We start from the raw sequence: 18,995 nt of genomic DNA, 5'->3' as shown, positions 1-18,995 counted from the left end.
GGGATCCCTTGAGATTCCATGTGACTCCTAGGCTGGGTTTTTCTGTTTCTGCAGAAAAACTGTCATTGGGATTTTGATAGGGATTGCATTGAATCTTTTAGTTGCTTTGGGTAGTATTGACATTTTAATAATACTGAGTCTTCCAGTACATTGATATGAAATGTCCTTGCATTTTTTTATGTCTTCTTTAATTCTTTCAGCAGTATTTCATAGTTTTCATTATAAAAATCCTTTACCTCCTTGGTTAAGTTACCGTTGTTGGTTTTTTATGCTATTGTAAATGGAACTGGTTTTCTTTATTATTTGTTGTTTTCTGATTTTTAAAAATTGTTTTAATGTTTGTTTTTGAGAGAAAAAGACAGAGTAAGAGTGGGGAGGGGCAGAGAGAGAGGGAGACACAGAATCCAAAGCAGCTCCAGGATCTGAGCCGTCAGCACAGAGCCCAGTGCAGGGCTCAAACTCGTGAACCAGGAGATCATAACCTGAGCCAAAGTCAGATGCTTAGCCGACTTAGCCACCCAGGTGTCCTGAAACTGTTTTTGTTAGTTTCCTTTTTAGATTGTTTATTCTTAGCGTCTAGAAATGCAGCTCATTTTTGTGTGTTGACGTTGTATCCACCCAGGTGCCCCTCTCCTGTTTTTTAATGTAAACATTTATGGCTACAAATTTCTCCCTCAGCACTGCACTGCATCCTAGAAGTCTCAGTATATTTTGTTTCTTTTCATTCATCTGTTTTCTAATTTCCCTTGTATTTTCTTCTTGGTTATTTAAGAATGTGTTATTCAGTTTCCACAAATGTGTGATTTTTCCAGTTATCTTTCTGTTACTGATTTACACTTCATCCCATTGTACTTGGAGAAGATATTTAGGTTATCTCTTTTTAAATCTATTGAGACTTCATTGGTGGCTTAATATATATCTTCTTGCTGAATTGAACTTTTTGATACCCCAATCCTATCACCTTGCTGAGAGCTTTTAGTAGGTTCTTTATGATTTCCTACACACATGGACATCCCACCTGCACACATCCCAATGTGTGTTCTGGTGTCATGAGTAAAATATTCTGTATGTGTCTGTTAGGTCTAGTTGGTTTACCATGCTGTGGGTCCTCTGTCTCCTGATTTCTGTCTGAGTATTCTCTACATTATTGAAGCGAGATTCTGAAATTTCCAACCATTATTGTAGAACTGTCTATTTCTCTTTTCAATTTTGTCAATTTTTGCTTCATATATTTTGGTGGTCTGTTATTAGGTAACAAATAGTTATAATTGTTACATGTTACATCTTGCTGTATTGGACATTCTGTGAATACATATTGTCCTTTTTTCTTGCAACCTTTTTTGATTTAGTGTCTATTTTGTCTGATATTAACAGAGCCACCCTACTCTCTTTCAGTTACTATTTATTTGCAGGGAATATTTTTCCATCCTTTTATTTTTCACATATTTGTGTCTGGTTCTAAAGCTAGTCTCCTGTAGACAGCAAATAGTTGGGTCATGGTTTGTTTTTCTTAATTCATCCTGCTAATCTCTGTCTTTTGATTGAAGAATTTAACCCATTGATGTTTAAAGTAATTATTGATAAGGCAGGCCTTATTTCTGTTGTTTTGCTATTTCCTTGCGATGCTCTATATCTTTTCTGCCCTTTAATTTCCAAATTAGTCTTTTTTTTAATAGTGAAACTTATTATTCCTTTCTCATTTTTCATATGTACTCTGTAGCTGTTTTCTTTGTGGTTACATTTAACATGTGAAACTACATTTAACTTCTTAATACTCTAATTTGAATTTATACCAGCTTAACTTCTGTAACATACAAGAAATCTTTCCCATGCCTTTCAGTTATTGAGGTCATAGAATTACATCTTTATCCATAAGGTGTCCAAAAAATAACCTGATGATTGTTTTCTCTAATATATTAGCATCTTAAATGATGTAGAAACAAAATGTGAAGTTACAAGCCAAAGTTACAGAGGACTAGCTTTCAGTCTGATAGTTTTTTAATGTGTTAGTCACTTAAATTATCAAGAAAACAAAATGTGGAGTTACGATCTGTTTTTGCAGTTAACACTAGCTTTTATACTTGCCCATGTGTTTAACCTTTACTGAGACCTTTATTTCCTCATATGGCTTTGAGTTGCTGTCTAGTACCCTTTCATTTCACCCCTCAGGACTCCCTGGAGCACGTGTTGCAGGGCAGGTTTAGTGGTAATGAACCCCCTCGGCTTTTGTGTATCCATTTTTGTTTATCTGGAGGTCTTTATGTGACCCCATGAATGATGCAAGACAAGGGTCCAGGTTCTCTATTCTGTATGCAGATGCTTCCCTCTTTCAGCATCATGTATTAGAAAGACTGTCTTTTCCCCATTGAACCATCTTTTTTTTTTTAATATTTTATTTCTGAGAGAGAGAGAGAGGCAGTGTGAGCAGGGGAGGGTCAGAGAGAGAGGGAGACAAAGAATCCAAAGCAGGCTCCAGGTTCTGAGCTAGCCATCAGCACAGAGCCCGACGCAGGGCTCAAACCCACAAACCGTGAGATCATGACCTGAGCCGAAGTCGGATGCTTAACCGACTGAGCCACCCAGGCGCCCTCCCCATTGAACCATCTTGATGTCTTTGTCAGAGATCACCTGGCCATATGTATATAGGACATAGAAGTGGACTCCCTTCTGTGCCATTGACTGCTACATCTTTGCTTTCCCCTGTGCCACACTGTCTTGATTCCCATTGCCATGTACCAAATCTTAAAACGCAGTCACGGGAATCCGCCCGTTCTTTTTCAGCTATTTTGGCTAATAAAACAACTAGGAAAATACCATTTCTTTTTGCTCCATATCCTTCGTTTTTCCACATGAGTTTTAGAATTGGCTTGTCTGTTTCTACAGAAAAAGGCCTGGTGGGATTTTGGGTTGTATTGTAGCTGTAGCACGCTTTGGGAGAATGTGGCATCTTAATAATGTTGACACTTCTGATGCACGAAGACAGTTTATGCCTCCATCGTTTCCACTGTCAACAGGGTGTTGTGGTCGCCCGTGGACACACCCCGCACACACTAGTTCCGTCCGTCCCTAAGCAGTTCGTGTTTGCTGACGGTACTCCAAATGTATTGTCTTTTTAAATGTCAGTTTTTAGTAACATAGAGATAAATTGCTATTTGCATATTGACCCCGTATCTCGTGACCTCTTTAATATCACTTAGTCGCGTTTTTGTAGGTGCTTTATGGTTTCCCACATAGGTGATATCTGCAGATGCGGAAAGCTTTCCTTTTTCCTTTGTCATGTGTGTGCCTTTTATTTTTGTGCCTTACCGCAGGAATTTCATTTTTGCCTTGTACAGCATCGACGAATCCAGCCGTTTTAACAGACCACTAAACTCTACGGTCAGTCACAGAGGACCTTTCCACTGTGAATGTTATGATCGCTAAGGCTGGATTCATAATAAATTTGCTTTACATTAGAAATACAAGCAGATGATTGACATGCTGGAACTTTTCAGACTTAAGGCACAGTACATCTCCTAACTTTATATGAGATTTTAGAAAAAGTATAAACTATAGGTTTCATTTTAATGATCTCAAATTTTGAAATATCAGTATTTTTTTTAAATCTTTAATGTTCTATTTATTTCTGAGAGAGAGCAAGAGAGAGGCAGCGTGAGCAGGGAAGGGTCAGAGAGAGGGAGACACAGAACCTGAAGCAGGCTCCAGGCTCTGAGCTGTCAGCACAGAGCCCATCGCGGGACTCAAACCCACAAACCATGAGATCATGACCTGAGCCAAAGTCGGACGCTCAGCTGACTGAGCCACCCAGGCGCCCCTGATATCAGTATTTTTATGATAGTTTATCATTTGTGAAATATTGAACCAGTGACCTTAGCTATTCAGATATGATGAAAGGCCCAAACTAACCTTCTATTGAACACGATATTTATTAAAAATGAAACTCCTTGTTTCTGTGACTTAATCAATAGCACATTAGGCCATTTATTAATAAAATTATAGAAGGTCTTGCAGGTTAGATATTCTACCCCCTTGTCATCTAGTTTAACAACTAGGAAACAGCAGTCTAACCTAGAGTCAGCCAAGTCTGTCTAATTGTGCGCCTGAACTTTTTTATGAGATGCTGGAAGGAACAATTAAAATTTGCAGAAAGAAAATAATCTATAACTGCAGTCTTGGAAGGAACAAGCCCCTTTTCCATCATTACATAAGTAAACCTGCCTGGAGAAGGTATATTTTACTTAACTATTATTTACTTCCTTAAAACAGTGGGGCTTGGTACAGGTGGTATATTGGTGAGTGCGGCCAGAAGGCATTGGGTGGTCGGTGTTGGCCGGGAAAGAAGCGTGTGGTAGGAGAAGGAAGAGAGACTTGCAGAGCCGGACCGCTGAGGCATGTCCCTGCTGTGGTCTCGTGGTTTTTATTGAAATGGAATGTACATCTAGAAAAGGGCGCGTGTCCTAAGTGGATTCACAAGCACGGACTGCCTCGCGGATGAGCACTCCCCTGCGCCAGTGCCCTGCGTCCTGCTCCGGCTCCGGTGTGCGTGATGCCACGGGGACGTTGGGCCTCGCTTGTGACGGTGAGGAGAGCCGGGTGACCGGACCCCTGCCGGGTGCACGTCCCGCTTCATTTACTCGTCCCAGGAACTTTGAGGAGGGACGCCGTGCAGTCCACCGGTTCAAGTTGAGAAAACAAGGGAGGGTTTCACAAGAGCCACACTTTGTAGGCGCGAGCCGTGTGTTGAGCGCGCTCCAAAGCACCGTATGGTCGCGCTCTCCCTTTCGTTGTCTCCCCTTCCCTGACACAGAAAACTCCTTTGCCCCCAGCCCGCGTCCTACACTACTGAGCTTGGAGGCCAGTTTGTCGCCACCCAGGAAACCTCGTAGATGAGCAGAGGGACAGAAGGAAGGCAGGCAGCAACTACAAGCTGTTTGGCAGTGTGATGCGACGCCCAGGGCCTGCCCCAAAGGGAGGGCGGAAGACAGTGGTCCTGGAACGCAGCAGACATCGGCCTGGTGCTTGGAGGCAAAGGGCTGCTCAGTCAACGGGGCCTCTGACTCTTTGCAAGAAGCTGCTGAGTTAAAACTACGTGCACATGAGCCTCTGTCCAAACACACAGCAAAGGTCTGCGTCTGGTTTAAAGGACAGACTGAGCGTCTCAGGCACCGGTGTTTCTTTTCTGGATAACAGATCATGTGACATCAGAGCTGGAAGGGCTCATAGAGGTCAGCCAGGGGCCTGGGGGTGCCGAGGGGCACCAGGCCTCCCCCAGTCTCTCCTCTGGGGCACGTGTGACTGATGACATCTTACCAGTCACGTGGAGTGTCTTCCTTTTGGAGTTCTTCAGAATTCTTTGTTTAAAACCTCTAGGGAACCTGCAGAACGTTGCTGGTTTTCTAGACTCTGAAGAACTTAGCGTAACTTTCGTGCCACAGGTGCCTGGGTGGCTCGGTGGGTTAAGCATCTATCTGACTCTTGATTTCGGCTCAAGTCATGATCTTATGGTTCGTGACAGTGACAGTGCAGAGCCTGCTTGGGATCCTCTCTCCCTCTTTCTGCCCCTTGCTCGTTCTCTAAAGAAATAAACTTAAAAAGCTAAAAATAAATATCATTCCAAAAATTATTACTAAAGTACGGTAAAGTTTTGCCTTTTTTCCTTAGTGAAAAAGCCTCATTAGTCCTGGAATTGGAAGATAATGAAAAGTTGTGGAAATTATAGAAAAATGTGGTCTAACGTTTTCCCTTGTACCCTTGACCCCTGATAAGTGCCTGTGCCGGTTCTCCTTGCGGTCGCGCGTTCCGAGGCCTGCTCCTGGCTCACCGTGGGCCCTGGCATTCTCTCCGGGGACCGGGGCCGGTCATCTGGCCCCTCTAGTGTGTCGGCGGCTTCTGTTGTCACAATGGTGTTCTTTACCTGACCGATGATCTGGATAGAGCTGCCCACTTGGCATCACCCTGGATAGACTGGAATGGTCCCTAGGGCCGATATGAAGTCACACACACGCTTCCCCAGAACAGACCCGGGGGGCTGGCCAGGTTGGTGGTTCCATGTTCCTAGGGCCTCTGAGAGAGTCTGTGTCTGAGGACATCTTGGTGGCTGTGCGGCAGGCAAAGCAGAGTGTGGGCTTTATCCTCCCCCCTTCTGTGTGGCTAAAATAACACTCGGTCCATTGTACTTACTCGTTATCATCTGCTCCTCCCGTGGTGCGTGGTTTCCGTCGAACTGCGGACATGTGAGGACTGGGGAGCTGAAGCCTGGTCGGGCGGGGGAGACTGAACACTTGGGGACAGGTCTTCTGGGTTTGTTGGGTGCGGGGAGGGTTTTTGTTTCTATAGGACAGCAACGCATTTGTGCCCACTTTCTGTGCTCCCTTTTAGAATCAGAGATTGAATCGCAGGCGTGTGTTGGTTTTACAGTTTTATATGTGGTTTTCAAGGGTAAATATTCATTGAGGTTCCTTTGTCGGAAAACTGATAGATGCACGGCCTTCCTGTCTGACGGTACACAGCTTTGTCCTGTCGGAACCAGTTTTCTGTCGAGTGCACCTTGGCACGATTTATTTCAAATAACTTGGGTTAGAAAGTAAGCGGGTCTCTGTGACGTTTTTAGTTTCAGCTCAGAGCACATTGAGCCAGCAGAGAGATGCATCTGATCGCAGCGTTTATCGGCAAAACACAGTTGCTGTCGATGGCCATAATTGATCACTTTACTAACTGTGGAAAAAAGAAGCCTGATTGGAGCAATAAAGCATAACTTCATTACGTCCTGAATGTAGAAAGCAAACACACTGGAGAGCGGCCGACACGTTCCCGTTTCAAGGCTGATTCTGATCACAATAGTTTTTAAGCAGCGTTGATTCTTCTCTAACTGGGTTTTTCTCTCCGTAGGCCTCCTCTGAAGAGCTGAAAGCGGCCTACCGGAGACTGTGCATGCTGTACCATCCCGACAAGCACCGGGACCCAGAGCTCAAATCCCAGGCGGAGCGACTGTTTAACCTTGTGCACCAGGCTTATGAAGGTCAGCGGATGGCTGGGCCTCACGCACGCGCCCTGAAAAGCAGCTGCTCGATTTTTAAGAGACTTGATTTGTAGAGGACAGAAAGAGAGTCCTCAGAGGTGCATAAGGGAGGAGGTTAGGTTAGTGCTTTTTTACTGACGGCTCCTTTGAAAGAGTAGTAGTTTGCTCTGGAAATCAATGTGTCCAGTCAGTGGGACACGAGAGTGTGAGCAGAGCTGCACACGAGCCTGGGCTGCAGGGAGCACTCAGGCTCTGAATCGCTCGCTTGGCTTTCTTCTAAAGGGAACTCTTACAGGTAAAGGGCCAATCGCTTCAGACAAGCCCTCTGTTCTCTTTTTTATGAGAACATGTTCAGGAACATTTTTTTTTTTTTATACGAACAGCATTTTATTGGCTCCTGAGCCTTCGGTTAAGGAAAGGTTCTAAGAAAAGGAAGAAAATGATGGTAAGGCCAACAGGAAGTAGAATCAAGTAATTCAGGTTTTTATACTTACATCTTAGGTACTTCAGAAAGAAAATTTTGTGATGTAGCTGTGTATAAAATATTAAAGTCGGGGTCTCTGGGAGGCTCAGTTGGTTAAGCGTCTGACTTCGGCTCAGGTCATGGTCTCACGGTTTGTGGGTTTGAGCCCCGCGTCGGGCTCTGTGCTGACAGCTCAGAGCTTGGAGCTGCTTCAGATTCTGTGTCTCCCTCTCTCTCTGCCCTTCCCCACTTGCTCTCTCTCTCTCTCAAAAATAAACATTAAAACAATTTTTTTAATATTTAAGTCACCAATGGGTCCAGTTTCTATTGGGGATGGTAGAAAAGCTCTAGCAACATAATGGTGAATGTACTTATTGCCACTGAAGTGTATGCTTAAAAGTGGCTGAAATCAATTTTATGTTATGCATATTCTGCCACAGTTTTATAATAAAAATTTAAAAATATTAATGTACTCTTGGAATACATACCAAGTGGGGCACTTGGGTGGCTCAGTCGGTTAAGCGTCCGACTCTGGCTCAGGTCATGATCTCACGGTTTGTGAGTTCGAGCCCTGTGTCAGGCTCTGTGCTGGCAGCTTAGAGCCTGGAGCCTGTTTCAAATTGTGTCTCCCTCTCTCTGCTCCTTCTGCACTCATGTTTTGTTTCTCTCTCTCAAAAATAAATAAACTATTAAAATTTTTTTAATACATACCAAGTAAAATAAGTTCTTTATCTCAGTGCAAATTGGTGATTTACTCCTTGGTTAGACAGACCAAAAATTAGATAATGTGTTTCTTTCCAAAATAAAGTCTTCTCATAATTGGGACACCTGTGTGGCTCAATCAGTGAAGCATCTGTCTTCGGATCAGGTCATGATCTCGCAGTTCGTGGTTTTGAGCCCCACGTCGGGCTCTGTGCTGACTGCCAGCTCAGAGCCTGGAGCCTGCTTCAGATTCTGTGTCTCCCTCTCCCTCTGACCCTCCCCTACTTGTGTTCTGTCTGTTTCTCTCTCTCTTCCTCTCTCTCTCAAAAATAAGCATTAAAACATATATTTTTTAAAATGTTTTATTTATTTCTAGGAGAGAGAGAGAGAGAGACAGCATGAGCAGGGGAGGGTCAGAGAGAGAGGGAGTCACAGACCGAAACAGGCTCCAAGCTCTGAGCTGGCAGTCAGCACAGAGCCCGACACGGGGCTCGAACCCACAAACCGTGAGATCATGACCTAAGCGAAAGTCAGATGCTTAACCGACTAAGCCACCCAGGCGCCCCATTAAAACATATTTTTAATCTATTTTAAAGACTTCTTGTTGTAGACTTAAAAGCATATGCCATATTTCACTTTATGGTCTTACCAAAAAAAAATTAGATTTTACTGATGAGTGAAACTCGCCTGCGGCGCACAATCCGCATCTGTGGTCTGTACTGTGTCGTCAGCAGATTTAACACCCAACCAGAAGCTTATTCCTTTTTTTTTTTTTTAATTTTTTTAATGTTTTTTTTTATTTATTTCTGAGAGAGACAGCGTGAGCAGGGGAGCGTCAGAGAGGGAGGGAGACACAGAATCTGAAACAGGCTCCAGGCTCCTAGCTGTCAGCACAGAGCCCGACGCGAGGCTCGAACCCACAAATCGTGAGATCATGATCTGAGCCAAAGTCGGACACTTAACCGACTGAGCCCCCCAGGCTCCCCTGAAGCCTGTTCCTTTTATCGTATCCTGTTGTCCACATGGCTGTGTTCATTTTACCGTTGCCTAAGTCACCCATAGCCAGTGGGTTGTTCTGGAGACTCAGGGAAGAGTAAACAGAAAACCCTAACGGCACTTGAGGAAGTGCTGTGGCAGCAGCCCTGCCCCCATGTTCGGCCTAATGGAGACACCAGTGTAAAGCCGTGAATAAATAATTCCCGATGAAATCCTACAGATTAGCTCACGAAGTCTGCCTCCCACGTTTTCCAGTGGTCAGCACTTCTTTCTTCCCCATTAGATTTGAATATGGATAGAATCATTTACATCGTTTTTTTAATTAGGCCTAAAAATATATGGGAAGTCTCAGGGGAGAAAAGATTCAAAGGTCTGGAACAAACCGGCGGAGGAGAGGAGGAAGAGAACGTCCATTGGACGTCCTTCCCGTAGCTCTGACCCTCCCTGAAAAATCTTTCTGATGTACTTGCTTAGGTGATGTGGCAGCGACCATGGTGACAGGTGATTGGGACTTAAAATGATTTACAAAAAAGAGGAGAGTTAATAAGTATAAGCATATGAACATATATGAAGCTTATTCAGAGAGGCTCTGATTATAGAAAAATCTGATTTTATACTCAGATCCTGTCTGAATAAGCTTTAGAAACTGGAATTAACTCTTTTTGTTTGTGTGTTAATTTTTGTGTGTGTGTGTATTTATTTAAATCCAAGTTAGTTTACATACAGTGTAATAATGGTTTCAGGAGTAGAACCCAGTGATCCATCACTTACATATGACACCCAGTGTTCATCCCAACAGGTGCTCTCCTTAACGCCCCATCACTCATCTAGCCCATCATCCCCCCCCCCCCCAACAACCCTCAGTTTTTCTCTGTATTTAAGAGTCTCTTACGGTTTATCTCCCTCTCTGTTTTTATCTTATTTTTCCTCCCCTTCCTCTGTATTCATGTTTTGTTTCTTCAGTTCTGGAATTAACTCGTTCAAGCCCCAGTACTTTACAGACTGTTGCAGAAGCTTACCCAAATTTGTTAAAAATAACCTTCCTTGAGTGGCCTGAGTGTGCAGCTTCCTACAAGGTGCACCTCACAATGAAGAGTCGCTTAGACATGAAAAATCTGACATTTCTCATCTGTGTCCCACCTTTAAGCCCGTCCTGGGTCAGATCAGAAAGGCAGTTGGGGGGAAAGATGCCCAGGGGTGAAGAGGGCCTCTTGGCGAGATTGTGCCGAGGGAGCCAGGGAGGAGGTGCATTTACCTGATGATGTTGTTCCCGGGTCTGAAGGGTGAATCCCGTGCTTTGTAAATGTGTGATGTTTAATTCGCAGTGCTCAGCGACCCGCAGACAAGGGCCATCTATGACATCTATGGGAAGAGAGGCCTGGACATGGAGGGATGGGAGGTAAGAGAACCCGTGCGTCTGGTGTCCTGAGAAAGTCCTTTGACATCTGCAGAACAACCTCCTCTCCCCCCCCTCCCCCAATGGGCCGGGATCAAGAATACTGGAAGCTGCTTGAGTCCCTGGCTTTGTATTTCTTTTTATTTTTTTTTTTAATTTTTTATTTTTTTTACAAATAGCTTATTGTCAAATTAGTTTCCACATAACACTCAGTGCTCATCCCCACAAGTGCCCTCCTCCATGCCCATCCCCCCTCCCCCCCACATCCATCATTCCCCCTTCTTCTCCCCCTTGTTCCTCAGTTAAGTTCCTCCTAATCCTCCTATACGTGCAAACATATGATATGTGTCCTTCTCTGCCTGACTTCTTTCGCTCAGCATAACACCCTCAAGGTCCATCCATGTGGCTACACATGGCCTGGCTTTGTATTTCGGTCTGAGAGACTGACTTCTAGGCTCGGCCGTGCCCGTGTGCTTGGGCAGGTCAGTCACCCAGCACGTCCTCTGTGTCCGAACCTGTCAAGTAGAAAGCCAGGGGCGTAGGCTATACCAGTAGTTTCCAGCCCTGGGGAGGAAACAGGCCGGATGGGGGCCTGATGGAAGACAGTTTCTGCAGGGATGCGGTTCTGTCCCCACATGCATTTCCTGCCACCTCCACAGCCCCGTGCTGCTCTCTCTGCCCCAGGTTACGAGTATCTGCGTTTGGGACGTGTTTCTGTTGGTAATGGGCTTTGCGTGTGGACAAATGGAAACAGAAAAGTTGGGATCTACTGAATTGGCCAGAATGAAATAAATTCCTCTGGGAGCCATGCTGTGTGAGAACAGTCACTCAGGTTCACCAGATTCTGTTCTGCCTTTGCTCTCCCGCTGACTAGTCGCAGAGCCTCAAGCAGGTCCATGTTACGTGTGCAGGGGTGGAAGGGGACGAGGATCAAGTGGGAAGATGAATACGAAAATCAGTGTGAAAACTCTAAACTGCTATAAGAACGTACAGGTTTAGTACTTAAGGTCATTAAAGAAATTTGGGTTTTCTAGGGGCGCCTGGGTGGCTTAGTCAGTTAAGCGTCCGACTTTCGCTTAGGTCATGATCTCGCGGTTCGTGGGTTCGAGCCCCGCGTCGGGCTCTGTGCTGACTGCCAGCTCAGAGCCTGGAGCCTGTTTCTGAGTCTGTATCTCCCTCTCTCTCTGACCCTCCCCTGCTCATGCTGTCTCTCTCTCTCTCCTAGAAATAAATAAAAATATAAAAAAAAAAAAAGAAAAGAAATTTGGGTTTTCTTGCCCCAGAAATTGTAGGAGGCTCTTAATGTTAAATTGGCCATTGTTGATTTCTTTCTCATCAGTGTATAAATTACCCTTGATGTCCTTTTGATGTTTCATCTCAAGCCTGTAAGTCTTTCTCCTCTAACTAGTATTAAAACCTCTACAGGCCGTGGGCACAGGAGAAAGCGAGGCATGTTCTGGTTCCCTTGTGACTCCTGCTTCATGTTGCTGGCTTGTGGGCCACGTTCCACCCGTGGCCAGGCTTTGGTTGCCCGCACAATGAACTGTAGTCGCTAACATTTAAAACTTGGGACATTTTGCATAAAAACGCAGTTGTCTGTCTTCTCTTGGAAAAATCAGAAAATCTGGTAGCAGTATATCTGACTGCCCCCGTGGGAAACCACAGTCCACCAAACCTCCCACGCCTCCGCCGTGTGGCCCTCCCGGCGCTCAGCACCTCCTGTTGCCCCACATCCAGCCAGCCCTCCATCCGCATGCCTCCAGCATTTCTGGTCTTTGGTTTGATGGAAATAGCAGTGCTTCATGACACATTGTTCATTATAGCGAAGCATTAGATCTAATAGCTTCTCATTTTTTCATCCTAAAAGGAAAAAGAATCCTGTTGTGTTTACTGACCTTCTCCTCACCCTTTGTACACCATGTTCAGGCTCCCTCAGTTTCTGAAGACATGGTTTGGACATAGTGTTTCATAGTAGCAGTCATGGCCACTGAAAGGCCGTAGGCCTCTCACCAGTCCCTCCCGCAGGCCTCTCACCAGTCCCTCCCTTCGGAGGCAGGATTGTGAATTCCCAGCAGCATTATCCCAACTAACAGAGCGGCAGAATAACAACTTCCTGGCAAAATACCATGTGGTTTCCTGTCGCCAGACCAGATTATCTCCATGTTAGAAACAAAGCAAAACCACATGCACAGTAGTGATCATACAAGTGCATCGGCCATCATGGATGGTGAGCAGATACATTTTTACATTCATGTATTTTAGTAAGCTGCTTTAAGAAAATCAAGTTCTCATCAATCTCATTGACTTTTTTTGCAATGATTCTAAGCCTTCACTGAAGATAAAAATGTTCTTCAATGAAGAGCACATGAAGATACCTCCCCAGATATTTACTGAGAGATGAATCAGAGAAGAACACATGATGGGAAAATTGAGCCCCTCGTTCAGGCTGCGAGTGAAGAGTCTCCATGAACTCAGGAGCAGTCTGTGGGGCCAGCATCACTGCTCCTTCAAGGAGACCCTCCTCAAGGAACCTGCCGGCAGGTTCACATGAGGGCTCTCTTGCAGCAGTGAGGGCTGCTTCCCCAGGGAGGAAGCTGAGTTCCCTTTGTGCTGTTGCTGCTATTTAACTTATCTAATTGCTGGTGGTATCCATGTGCCCCGCATCTGTCAGTCTGAACATACGAGTAGTCGCTGAAGGGCACTGTAAAAACCTTAGCGCCTGAAACGCCTTCAGTCCCGAGATGCCAGAGCCCACCCCAGGCATCGTGGCCACTCCCTGCCCAGCAGAGAGGGGTCACTCCCTGCTGTTGGTGGCCACTGGGGAGCAAATGTGAGCTTGTTGAGGCTGCACTAAGCATTGGCCCGGCATTCAGTTACTAGGTACATTTCCATTGCTTGCTTTTTTTCTTTGGACCTCCAAGACACTTTGTCATTCTCCAGCAGGATTCCATGGAAATGAGGTGCAGAGGTGCAGGCACCCCCACATGCAAAACCAGCCCTTTTAGTTTTCCAGGTTGGTTAGCGGGGGTTGCGTGGCTGCCCACTTTGGAAATGAGATTGGCTTCAGAGTGGCGAGGCTCACCTTTGAGCTGGGGACGCTTGGCGGTGCTGAATCCGGTAACAGCTCACCAGCAGAATGGAGAGTACACGCCTCAGTAGCACCGGCAGACGGTGCACCCCGTCCTTTGGCCCAGACTGTCCACTCTCTAGTTTCGTCTGCAGCCCCTTACGTTATCCTTCTTGCACTACTGCTTCCACTCTCCTAGACTTCAGTCTTAACCGTGTCTGAGAAGGTAACCTGCGTTGAGAAGGGCTGCAGCATGGAGCGCCTGGGTGGCTCAGTCGGTTGGGCGCCTGACTTCGGCTCAGGTCATGATCTCATGGTTCGTGGGTTCGAGCCCCGTGTCGGGCTCTGGGCTGACAGCTAGCTCAGAGCCTGGAGATTGTTTCAGATTCTGTATCTCCCTCTCTCTCTGACCTTCCCCTGCTCACGCTGTCTCTCTCTCAGAAATACACAAAACGTTAAACCAATTTAAAAGAAAAAAAGAAGGGCTGCAGCATGGCCAAGATCACGAAAACAAAGCCTTGGGCATTCTCACAGACTAAAGAGATGGGGTGACTGAGTGCAGTTCCACAGTCTGGATTGGGTCCCAGAACAGACAAGGGATGTTAGTGGAAAAACGAGTAAAATCTGGGTTTTACCCAGAAAGTCTGGGTTCAGCTCACTGTCGGGCACCGAGGTTGGTTTTGGGATTTGGCAGCTGTCCCGAGGTTACGTAAAGTGTGAACATTGGAGAAGCTGGGTGAAGGGTGTTCAAGAACTTTCTGTACTGTCTTTGTCAGTTTTCTAAAGTTCTAAGTAATCTTCTAGAATTACTCCAGAATGGAAGTCAGGTAGCTAGGATCAGAATTTTCAGACCAGACAGTACCTCAGCAATGCTGTAGTCTAACCCCTCATTTATAGCAGGGATCTGAAGGGGGAGAGGTCAAGTGACCTCCCCCCTCCACCCCCGAGGCCGCCAGCAGGTTAGAGGCACTGTGGGAGAGCCTGCTGCCCTCCAGGCTGCCTTGCTTTTCAGAGTCCCCGTCCCCCTTCCACAAGGTAAGTCCGTCCTCCTGGCTAGCACAGGGACAGACCTAGTTGGTGAGTGAATGATTAGGGTGAACAGCCAGGGTATGTGGCTTCCTGGGCTGCATGGGATACACTCTGTCATCGAACACGTCTGGTATGTACCAGCCGTGACACAGTGCAGGAAGCTGTGCTTCCGGGGGTTCATGTCTGAGGGGGACTGAAATGGAAGACCGTGCCTTGCAGCTGGCCCCGTCTTCTTCTCTCCCCCAGCAGAGTGCACGCCATGTGGAGGGGAGAATAAAGGCCGGGGGCCTCGGAAGCTGGAGCGGGGTGCCCTGCCCAGCCCCTCACTGCTGGGGAGGCACCCGCCATCCTGGCTTTGCAGTTAGCTCTGGCCATGCACCAGCTCTGTGCCAAAACTCCTGTAAAATTGACTGGGAATGGGATGACTTAACACCTCTGGAGTATCTGCCTCTCGAGGGGACAGGGTTTGTAGCTGTTAATCCAGTCGGCAGAGGTGAGGTGGGCTATGGAGTTTCTGAAAACAAATCTTGTTCTGCTCCGGCCTCTGTGGAGCCTGACACTTTCTAGTCTTAATTCCTGGAATCTTACATACCTGTGGATTTTAAAAATACCAGTATAGGGGCACCTGAGTGGCTCTGTCGGGTAAGCGTCAAACTCTCCGTTTCAGCTCAGGTCATGATCTCAACCGGTTTGGTGAGTTCAAGCCCTCCTTGGGCTCGATGCCGACAGTGCAGAACCTCTTTAGGATCTCTCTCTCTCACTCTCTGCCCCTCCCCCACCTGCGTTGTCTCTCCCAAGATAGATAGATCCATAGATACATAGATAGACAGACTTAAAAAAAAAAAAAAACAGCATAGAGGCACACACACACAGAGTCTGTGTGCTGGGTAAGCCTAGCTGGTCAGACCCGTGCTCATTCTGCACTCCTGACCCCATGTCCCATTGGGCAGAATCCCCGGTGTGAAACCTTTTCATCCAGGTAGAACAGTCCCATTACTCCGGGACACATGGAGCGGGTGCTTCCCATCCAGACCCCCTTGACCTTGGTAATATGTCGCTTAGGTCACCACTGGTGGGTTCCACAGTCACAGGCCCGCCAAATCTGGGTCCAAAGGTCACCAAGAATTTCTAAAATATTTTAAATCCTTTTTTCCTGATCCATCTTGATCTTCAGTTAAATGGAATAGTTGATCACTTCTATTTCCCTGAAGCTCTTTTGTCTTTATTCTCTGTGATGAAGGGAGAGACTGACAGGACACGGGAAAGGTGACGAAAATGGAAGCACTAAGCCTCCCTTCTGCTCCCTTCCCGTCCGGGCAGGGACTTAGGGCAGGTGCTCACGCCTTCAACTTTGGAGAAGTAGCCAAGTGAGCCTCCGTGCCAGTTAAATACAACTGAGGGTGTTGCTGTGAGGTCACAAAGCAATCCCGGGCATGCCACTTAGGACTTTCAACTTGTTCTTGGATGGTTTTTAGGTGTTTTTGTTTTATTTTTAAAGTTTATTCATTAGAGAGAGAGAGAGAGAGAGTGCATGTGTGAGTGTGCACATGACCGGGGAGGAGGTACAGAGGGAACCCCAAACAGGCCCCACGCTGTCAGCACAGACCCCGACTCGGGGCTTGATCTCATGAACTGTGAGATCATGACCTGAGCTGAAATCAGGAGTCAGACGCTTAACCAGCTGAGCCACCCAGGCGCCTCATGTTTTTTATTTTAGTAATTATTGATTACATCTGGTTATTAGAGGAGGAAGTGTTGTTTTCCTTATTTTTTCCTCTTTACTTCCTGAAAGCAATAGTAAATACATTTCTCAGTATGTTTTTGGCTAAGCCAGGTTTTGTATTTATTTTTCTATATTGCTGAATAATAAAATGGAGGTACACAAAACCTAGAAGAACATGACACTGGTTATGTTAGACTGTATACACGCACATTTACACACGGAGGGTATCTAGGAAAATGCATTAAAAACTAGATGTTAGGGGCACCTGGGTGCCTCAGTCGGTTGAGCGTCCGACTTCGGCTCAGGTCATGATCTTGCAGTTTGTGGGTTCGAGCCCCGCATCAGTCTCTGTGCTGACAGCTAGTTCAGAGCCTGGAGCCTGTTTCAGATTCTATGTCTCTCTCTCTCTCTCTCTCTGCCCCTCCCCTGCTCACACTGTCTCTCTCTCTCTCTCTCTCTCTCAGAAATAAATAAAAACGTTTTAAAATTTAAAAACAAAAACAAAAAAACTAAATGTTAGCCTGGGAGAAGGATGGTGGAGAAGGGGGAACAAGCTACAAGCCAATTGTACTTTTTTCCTTTATATCCTTCTGTACTATTTTGATTTTTTGCTGTAAGCATGTATTTTTTTTAAACAGTTTTTTAAACTTGTGATTTCCAGGATTGCTTCTTCTCACATCACCTCCCTTTTTAGCTGTTCTGTGAGCAGCCTCCCAAGGCGCCTCTGTGCTTCTCCCACTGATGCAGGGAGTGTGCTCTCTGGGTCTGTCCCCCACCTATCTCATGACTTTGTGGGTCCTCCCCACTCTCGGTGTTTCTCCAAGGCCATGGCATCCCGGACCCCTAGAAGTCACGCGGCACAGGTCCCTCTTTCAGAGAGGTGGGGCCTGAGGCCCATGGTAGCCTTTCCCTGCCCCTTTGAAATCTCCACTTTGTGATGAGCTAAGAAAAACCAAAATGGAATGCCTTACTTTCTCATCGCCTTGACGTCATTGCACATCCCCGAGTGTTACGTGGCCTGCCTTTTGGTACCTGAGTGCTGTTTTATGCTAAGGTCTATCTGGCGTCATAGATGCTCGGGGTCATATCATGTTGTAGGGGGAAGAGTCCCACACTTGTACAAACCCCCCGGGCCTGGTGGCTGAAGCTCAGCAGGCATCTCCAGCGATGACCCCAGGACACTGGGGAGAGACGGCAGGGCTGTCGTGGGCACCTTCGCCCTCTGTTTTCATCCTTAACGTTCATTTTCTGGGCTGGGACTCGTTAGGAAATTTAGACCATGCGACTTAAGGTGACATGTTCTTTGTAAGATTCCTGCAGCCTCAGAGAGAAGTTACTGGGACGAAGGAAACCGTGCTTATGTCTGTCTGGAGAGCTGAGGGAAAGCACGGCTTCGGGGATGGTCAGCGGGCAGAGCTGAGTGGCTACGACCAAGAGCCTGGCCTCACCGGGGCCTGGGTCCGTGGGAGAAAGGCTCGTCAGGGTGTCGCTGCCGCTCTTAGAGTCCCGGGAAGGGAACGGCCAGACCTGGGCCACACGGACCCGCCAACAGTTAACGACATCCACTCTTGATGTATGTTTCCTCGCTCTCTGGGTCCTTAACTGCCTCCTCCTTCTGACTGCCCGCAGGTTGTGGAAAGGAGGAGAACGCCAGCCGAAATCAGGGAAGAGTTCGAGCGGCTGCAGAGAGAGAGGGAGGAGAGGAGGCTGCAGCAGCGCACCAACCCCAAGGTGAGCAGGGCCCGCAGAGGCAGGCCCAGCATCCATGGCATCAGTGGCAAGAACGTTCAGAATTGGTGGCACGAAATGTTGCCTCTGTTATCTCAGATAACACAGCCTCTTTCTGGAAAGCAGCTCGGGGTGGCTCTCATCAAAGCTGCCGCTCAGGACCTGGAGAACAGTGTTTGGAACCCTGTGCAGGGAAGACCAAACCCATCCCAAGCCAAGGACACCTCCCAGGCAGCAGCACAGGCAGGGTCCCCGGGACCCTTTCTTGCACTGGTGCTGCCCAAGCCCTTGGCGGGTGACCAAGGACACTGTCACCAGCCACCTGACACTCTGAAGCAGCATGATGCCCTGCAGCGCCGAGGGTGTGGGACATTTCCAAAAACTGCCTCGCGCAGGCCCCGGCATTCACCCACCCGACACCAGTGCCGTGAACACCTGTCACCAGGCTGTTCTGGTAGTGACGTGACCCCCTTTAACTCCACCAAGTCCCCAAGGGAGTTTGAGTCCCATGACCTAGTGCCGGGCCTGAGTCTAAGAGCTGCTTTTCCATCCTAGGGATGATACCTTTTTCCTCTGATCTGTTAAGGGAAGCAAATTGTCAGAGTGCGTGCACCAGCCCCGTGGCAAATGGGGCTCCCCGTCAGCGTGGGGTGCCGGCTTTGTGAGTGGCTGATCGGACGTGGCCCCAGTGTCCTGTTCAGCTGCACCTGATAAGGGGCCTCAGCAGCCAGCCTCCTCCATGCGGCCGGGGTGGCCTGGCGAGCAGCCTGTAAACCTCCTAAAGAAAAAGAACAGATGCTGGCTTACAGCCGGGAAGTGTGATGATATGAACTTCTGATCAAATACTTTCTAGAAAGTGGATTTTTTTTCCAA

The 18,995-nt window shown here is 47.0% G+C and overlaps 1 protein-coding gene across 1 annotated transcript in view; it reads left to right on the top strand.

Moving 5' to 3' along the window:
* Positions 1-18,995, top strand: part of DNAJC11 (DnaJ heat shock protein family (Hsp40) member C11) — a 69,974-nt gene that overhangs the window by 18,438 nt on the left and 32,541 nt on the right. Inside the window, exons 2-4 of the mRNA XM_039253253.1 lie at positions 6,889-7,018; positions 10,505-10,578; positions 18,024-18,125. Coding sequence (XP_039109184.1) covers positions 6,889-7,018; positions 10,505-10,578; positions 18,024-18,125 — 306 coding nt within the window. The remainder of the gene's footprint in view (positions 1-6,888; positions 7,019-10,504; positions 10,579-18,023; positions 18,126-18,995) is intronic.

The sequence above is a fragment of the Hyaena hyaena genome, unplaced genomic scaffold (genome assembly GCF_003009895.1).
Source record: "Hyaena hyaena isolate Hyena2069 unplaced genomic scaffold, ASM300989v1 scaffold_443, whole genome shotgun sequence".
In the NCBI taxonomy this organism is placed as follows: Eukaryota; Metazoa; Chordata; class Mammalia; order Carnivora; family Hyaenidae; genus Hyaena; species Hyaena hyaena.
This window is presented reverse-complemented; position numbering and strand designations above follow the sequence as displayed.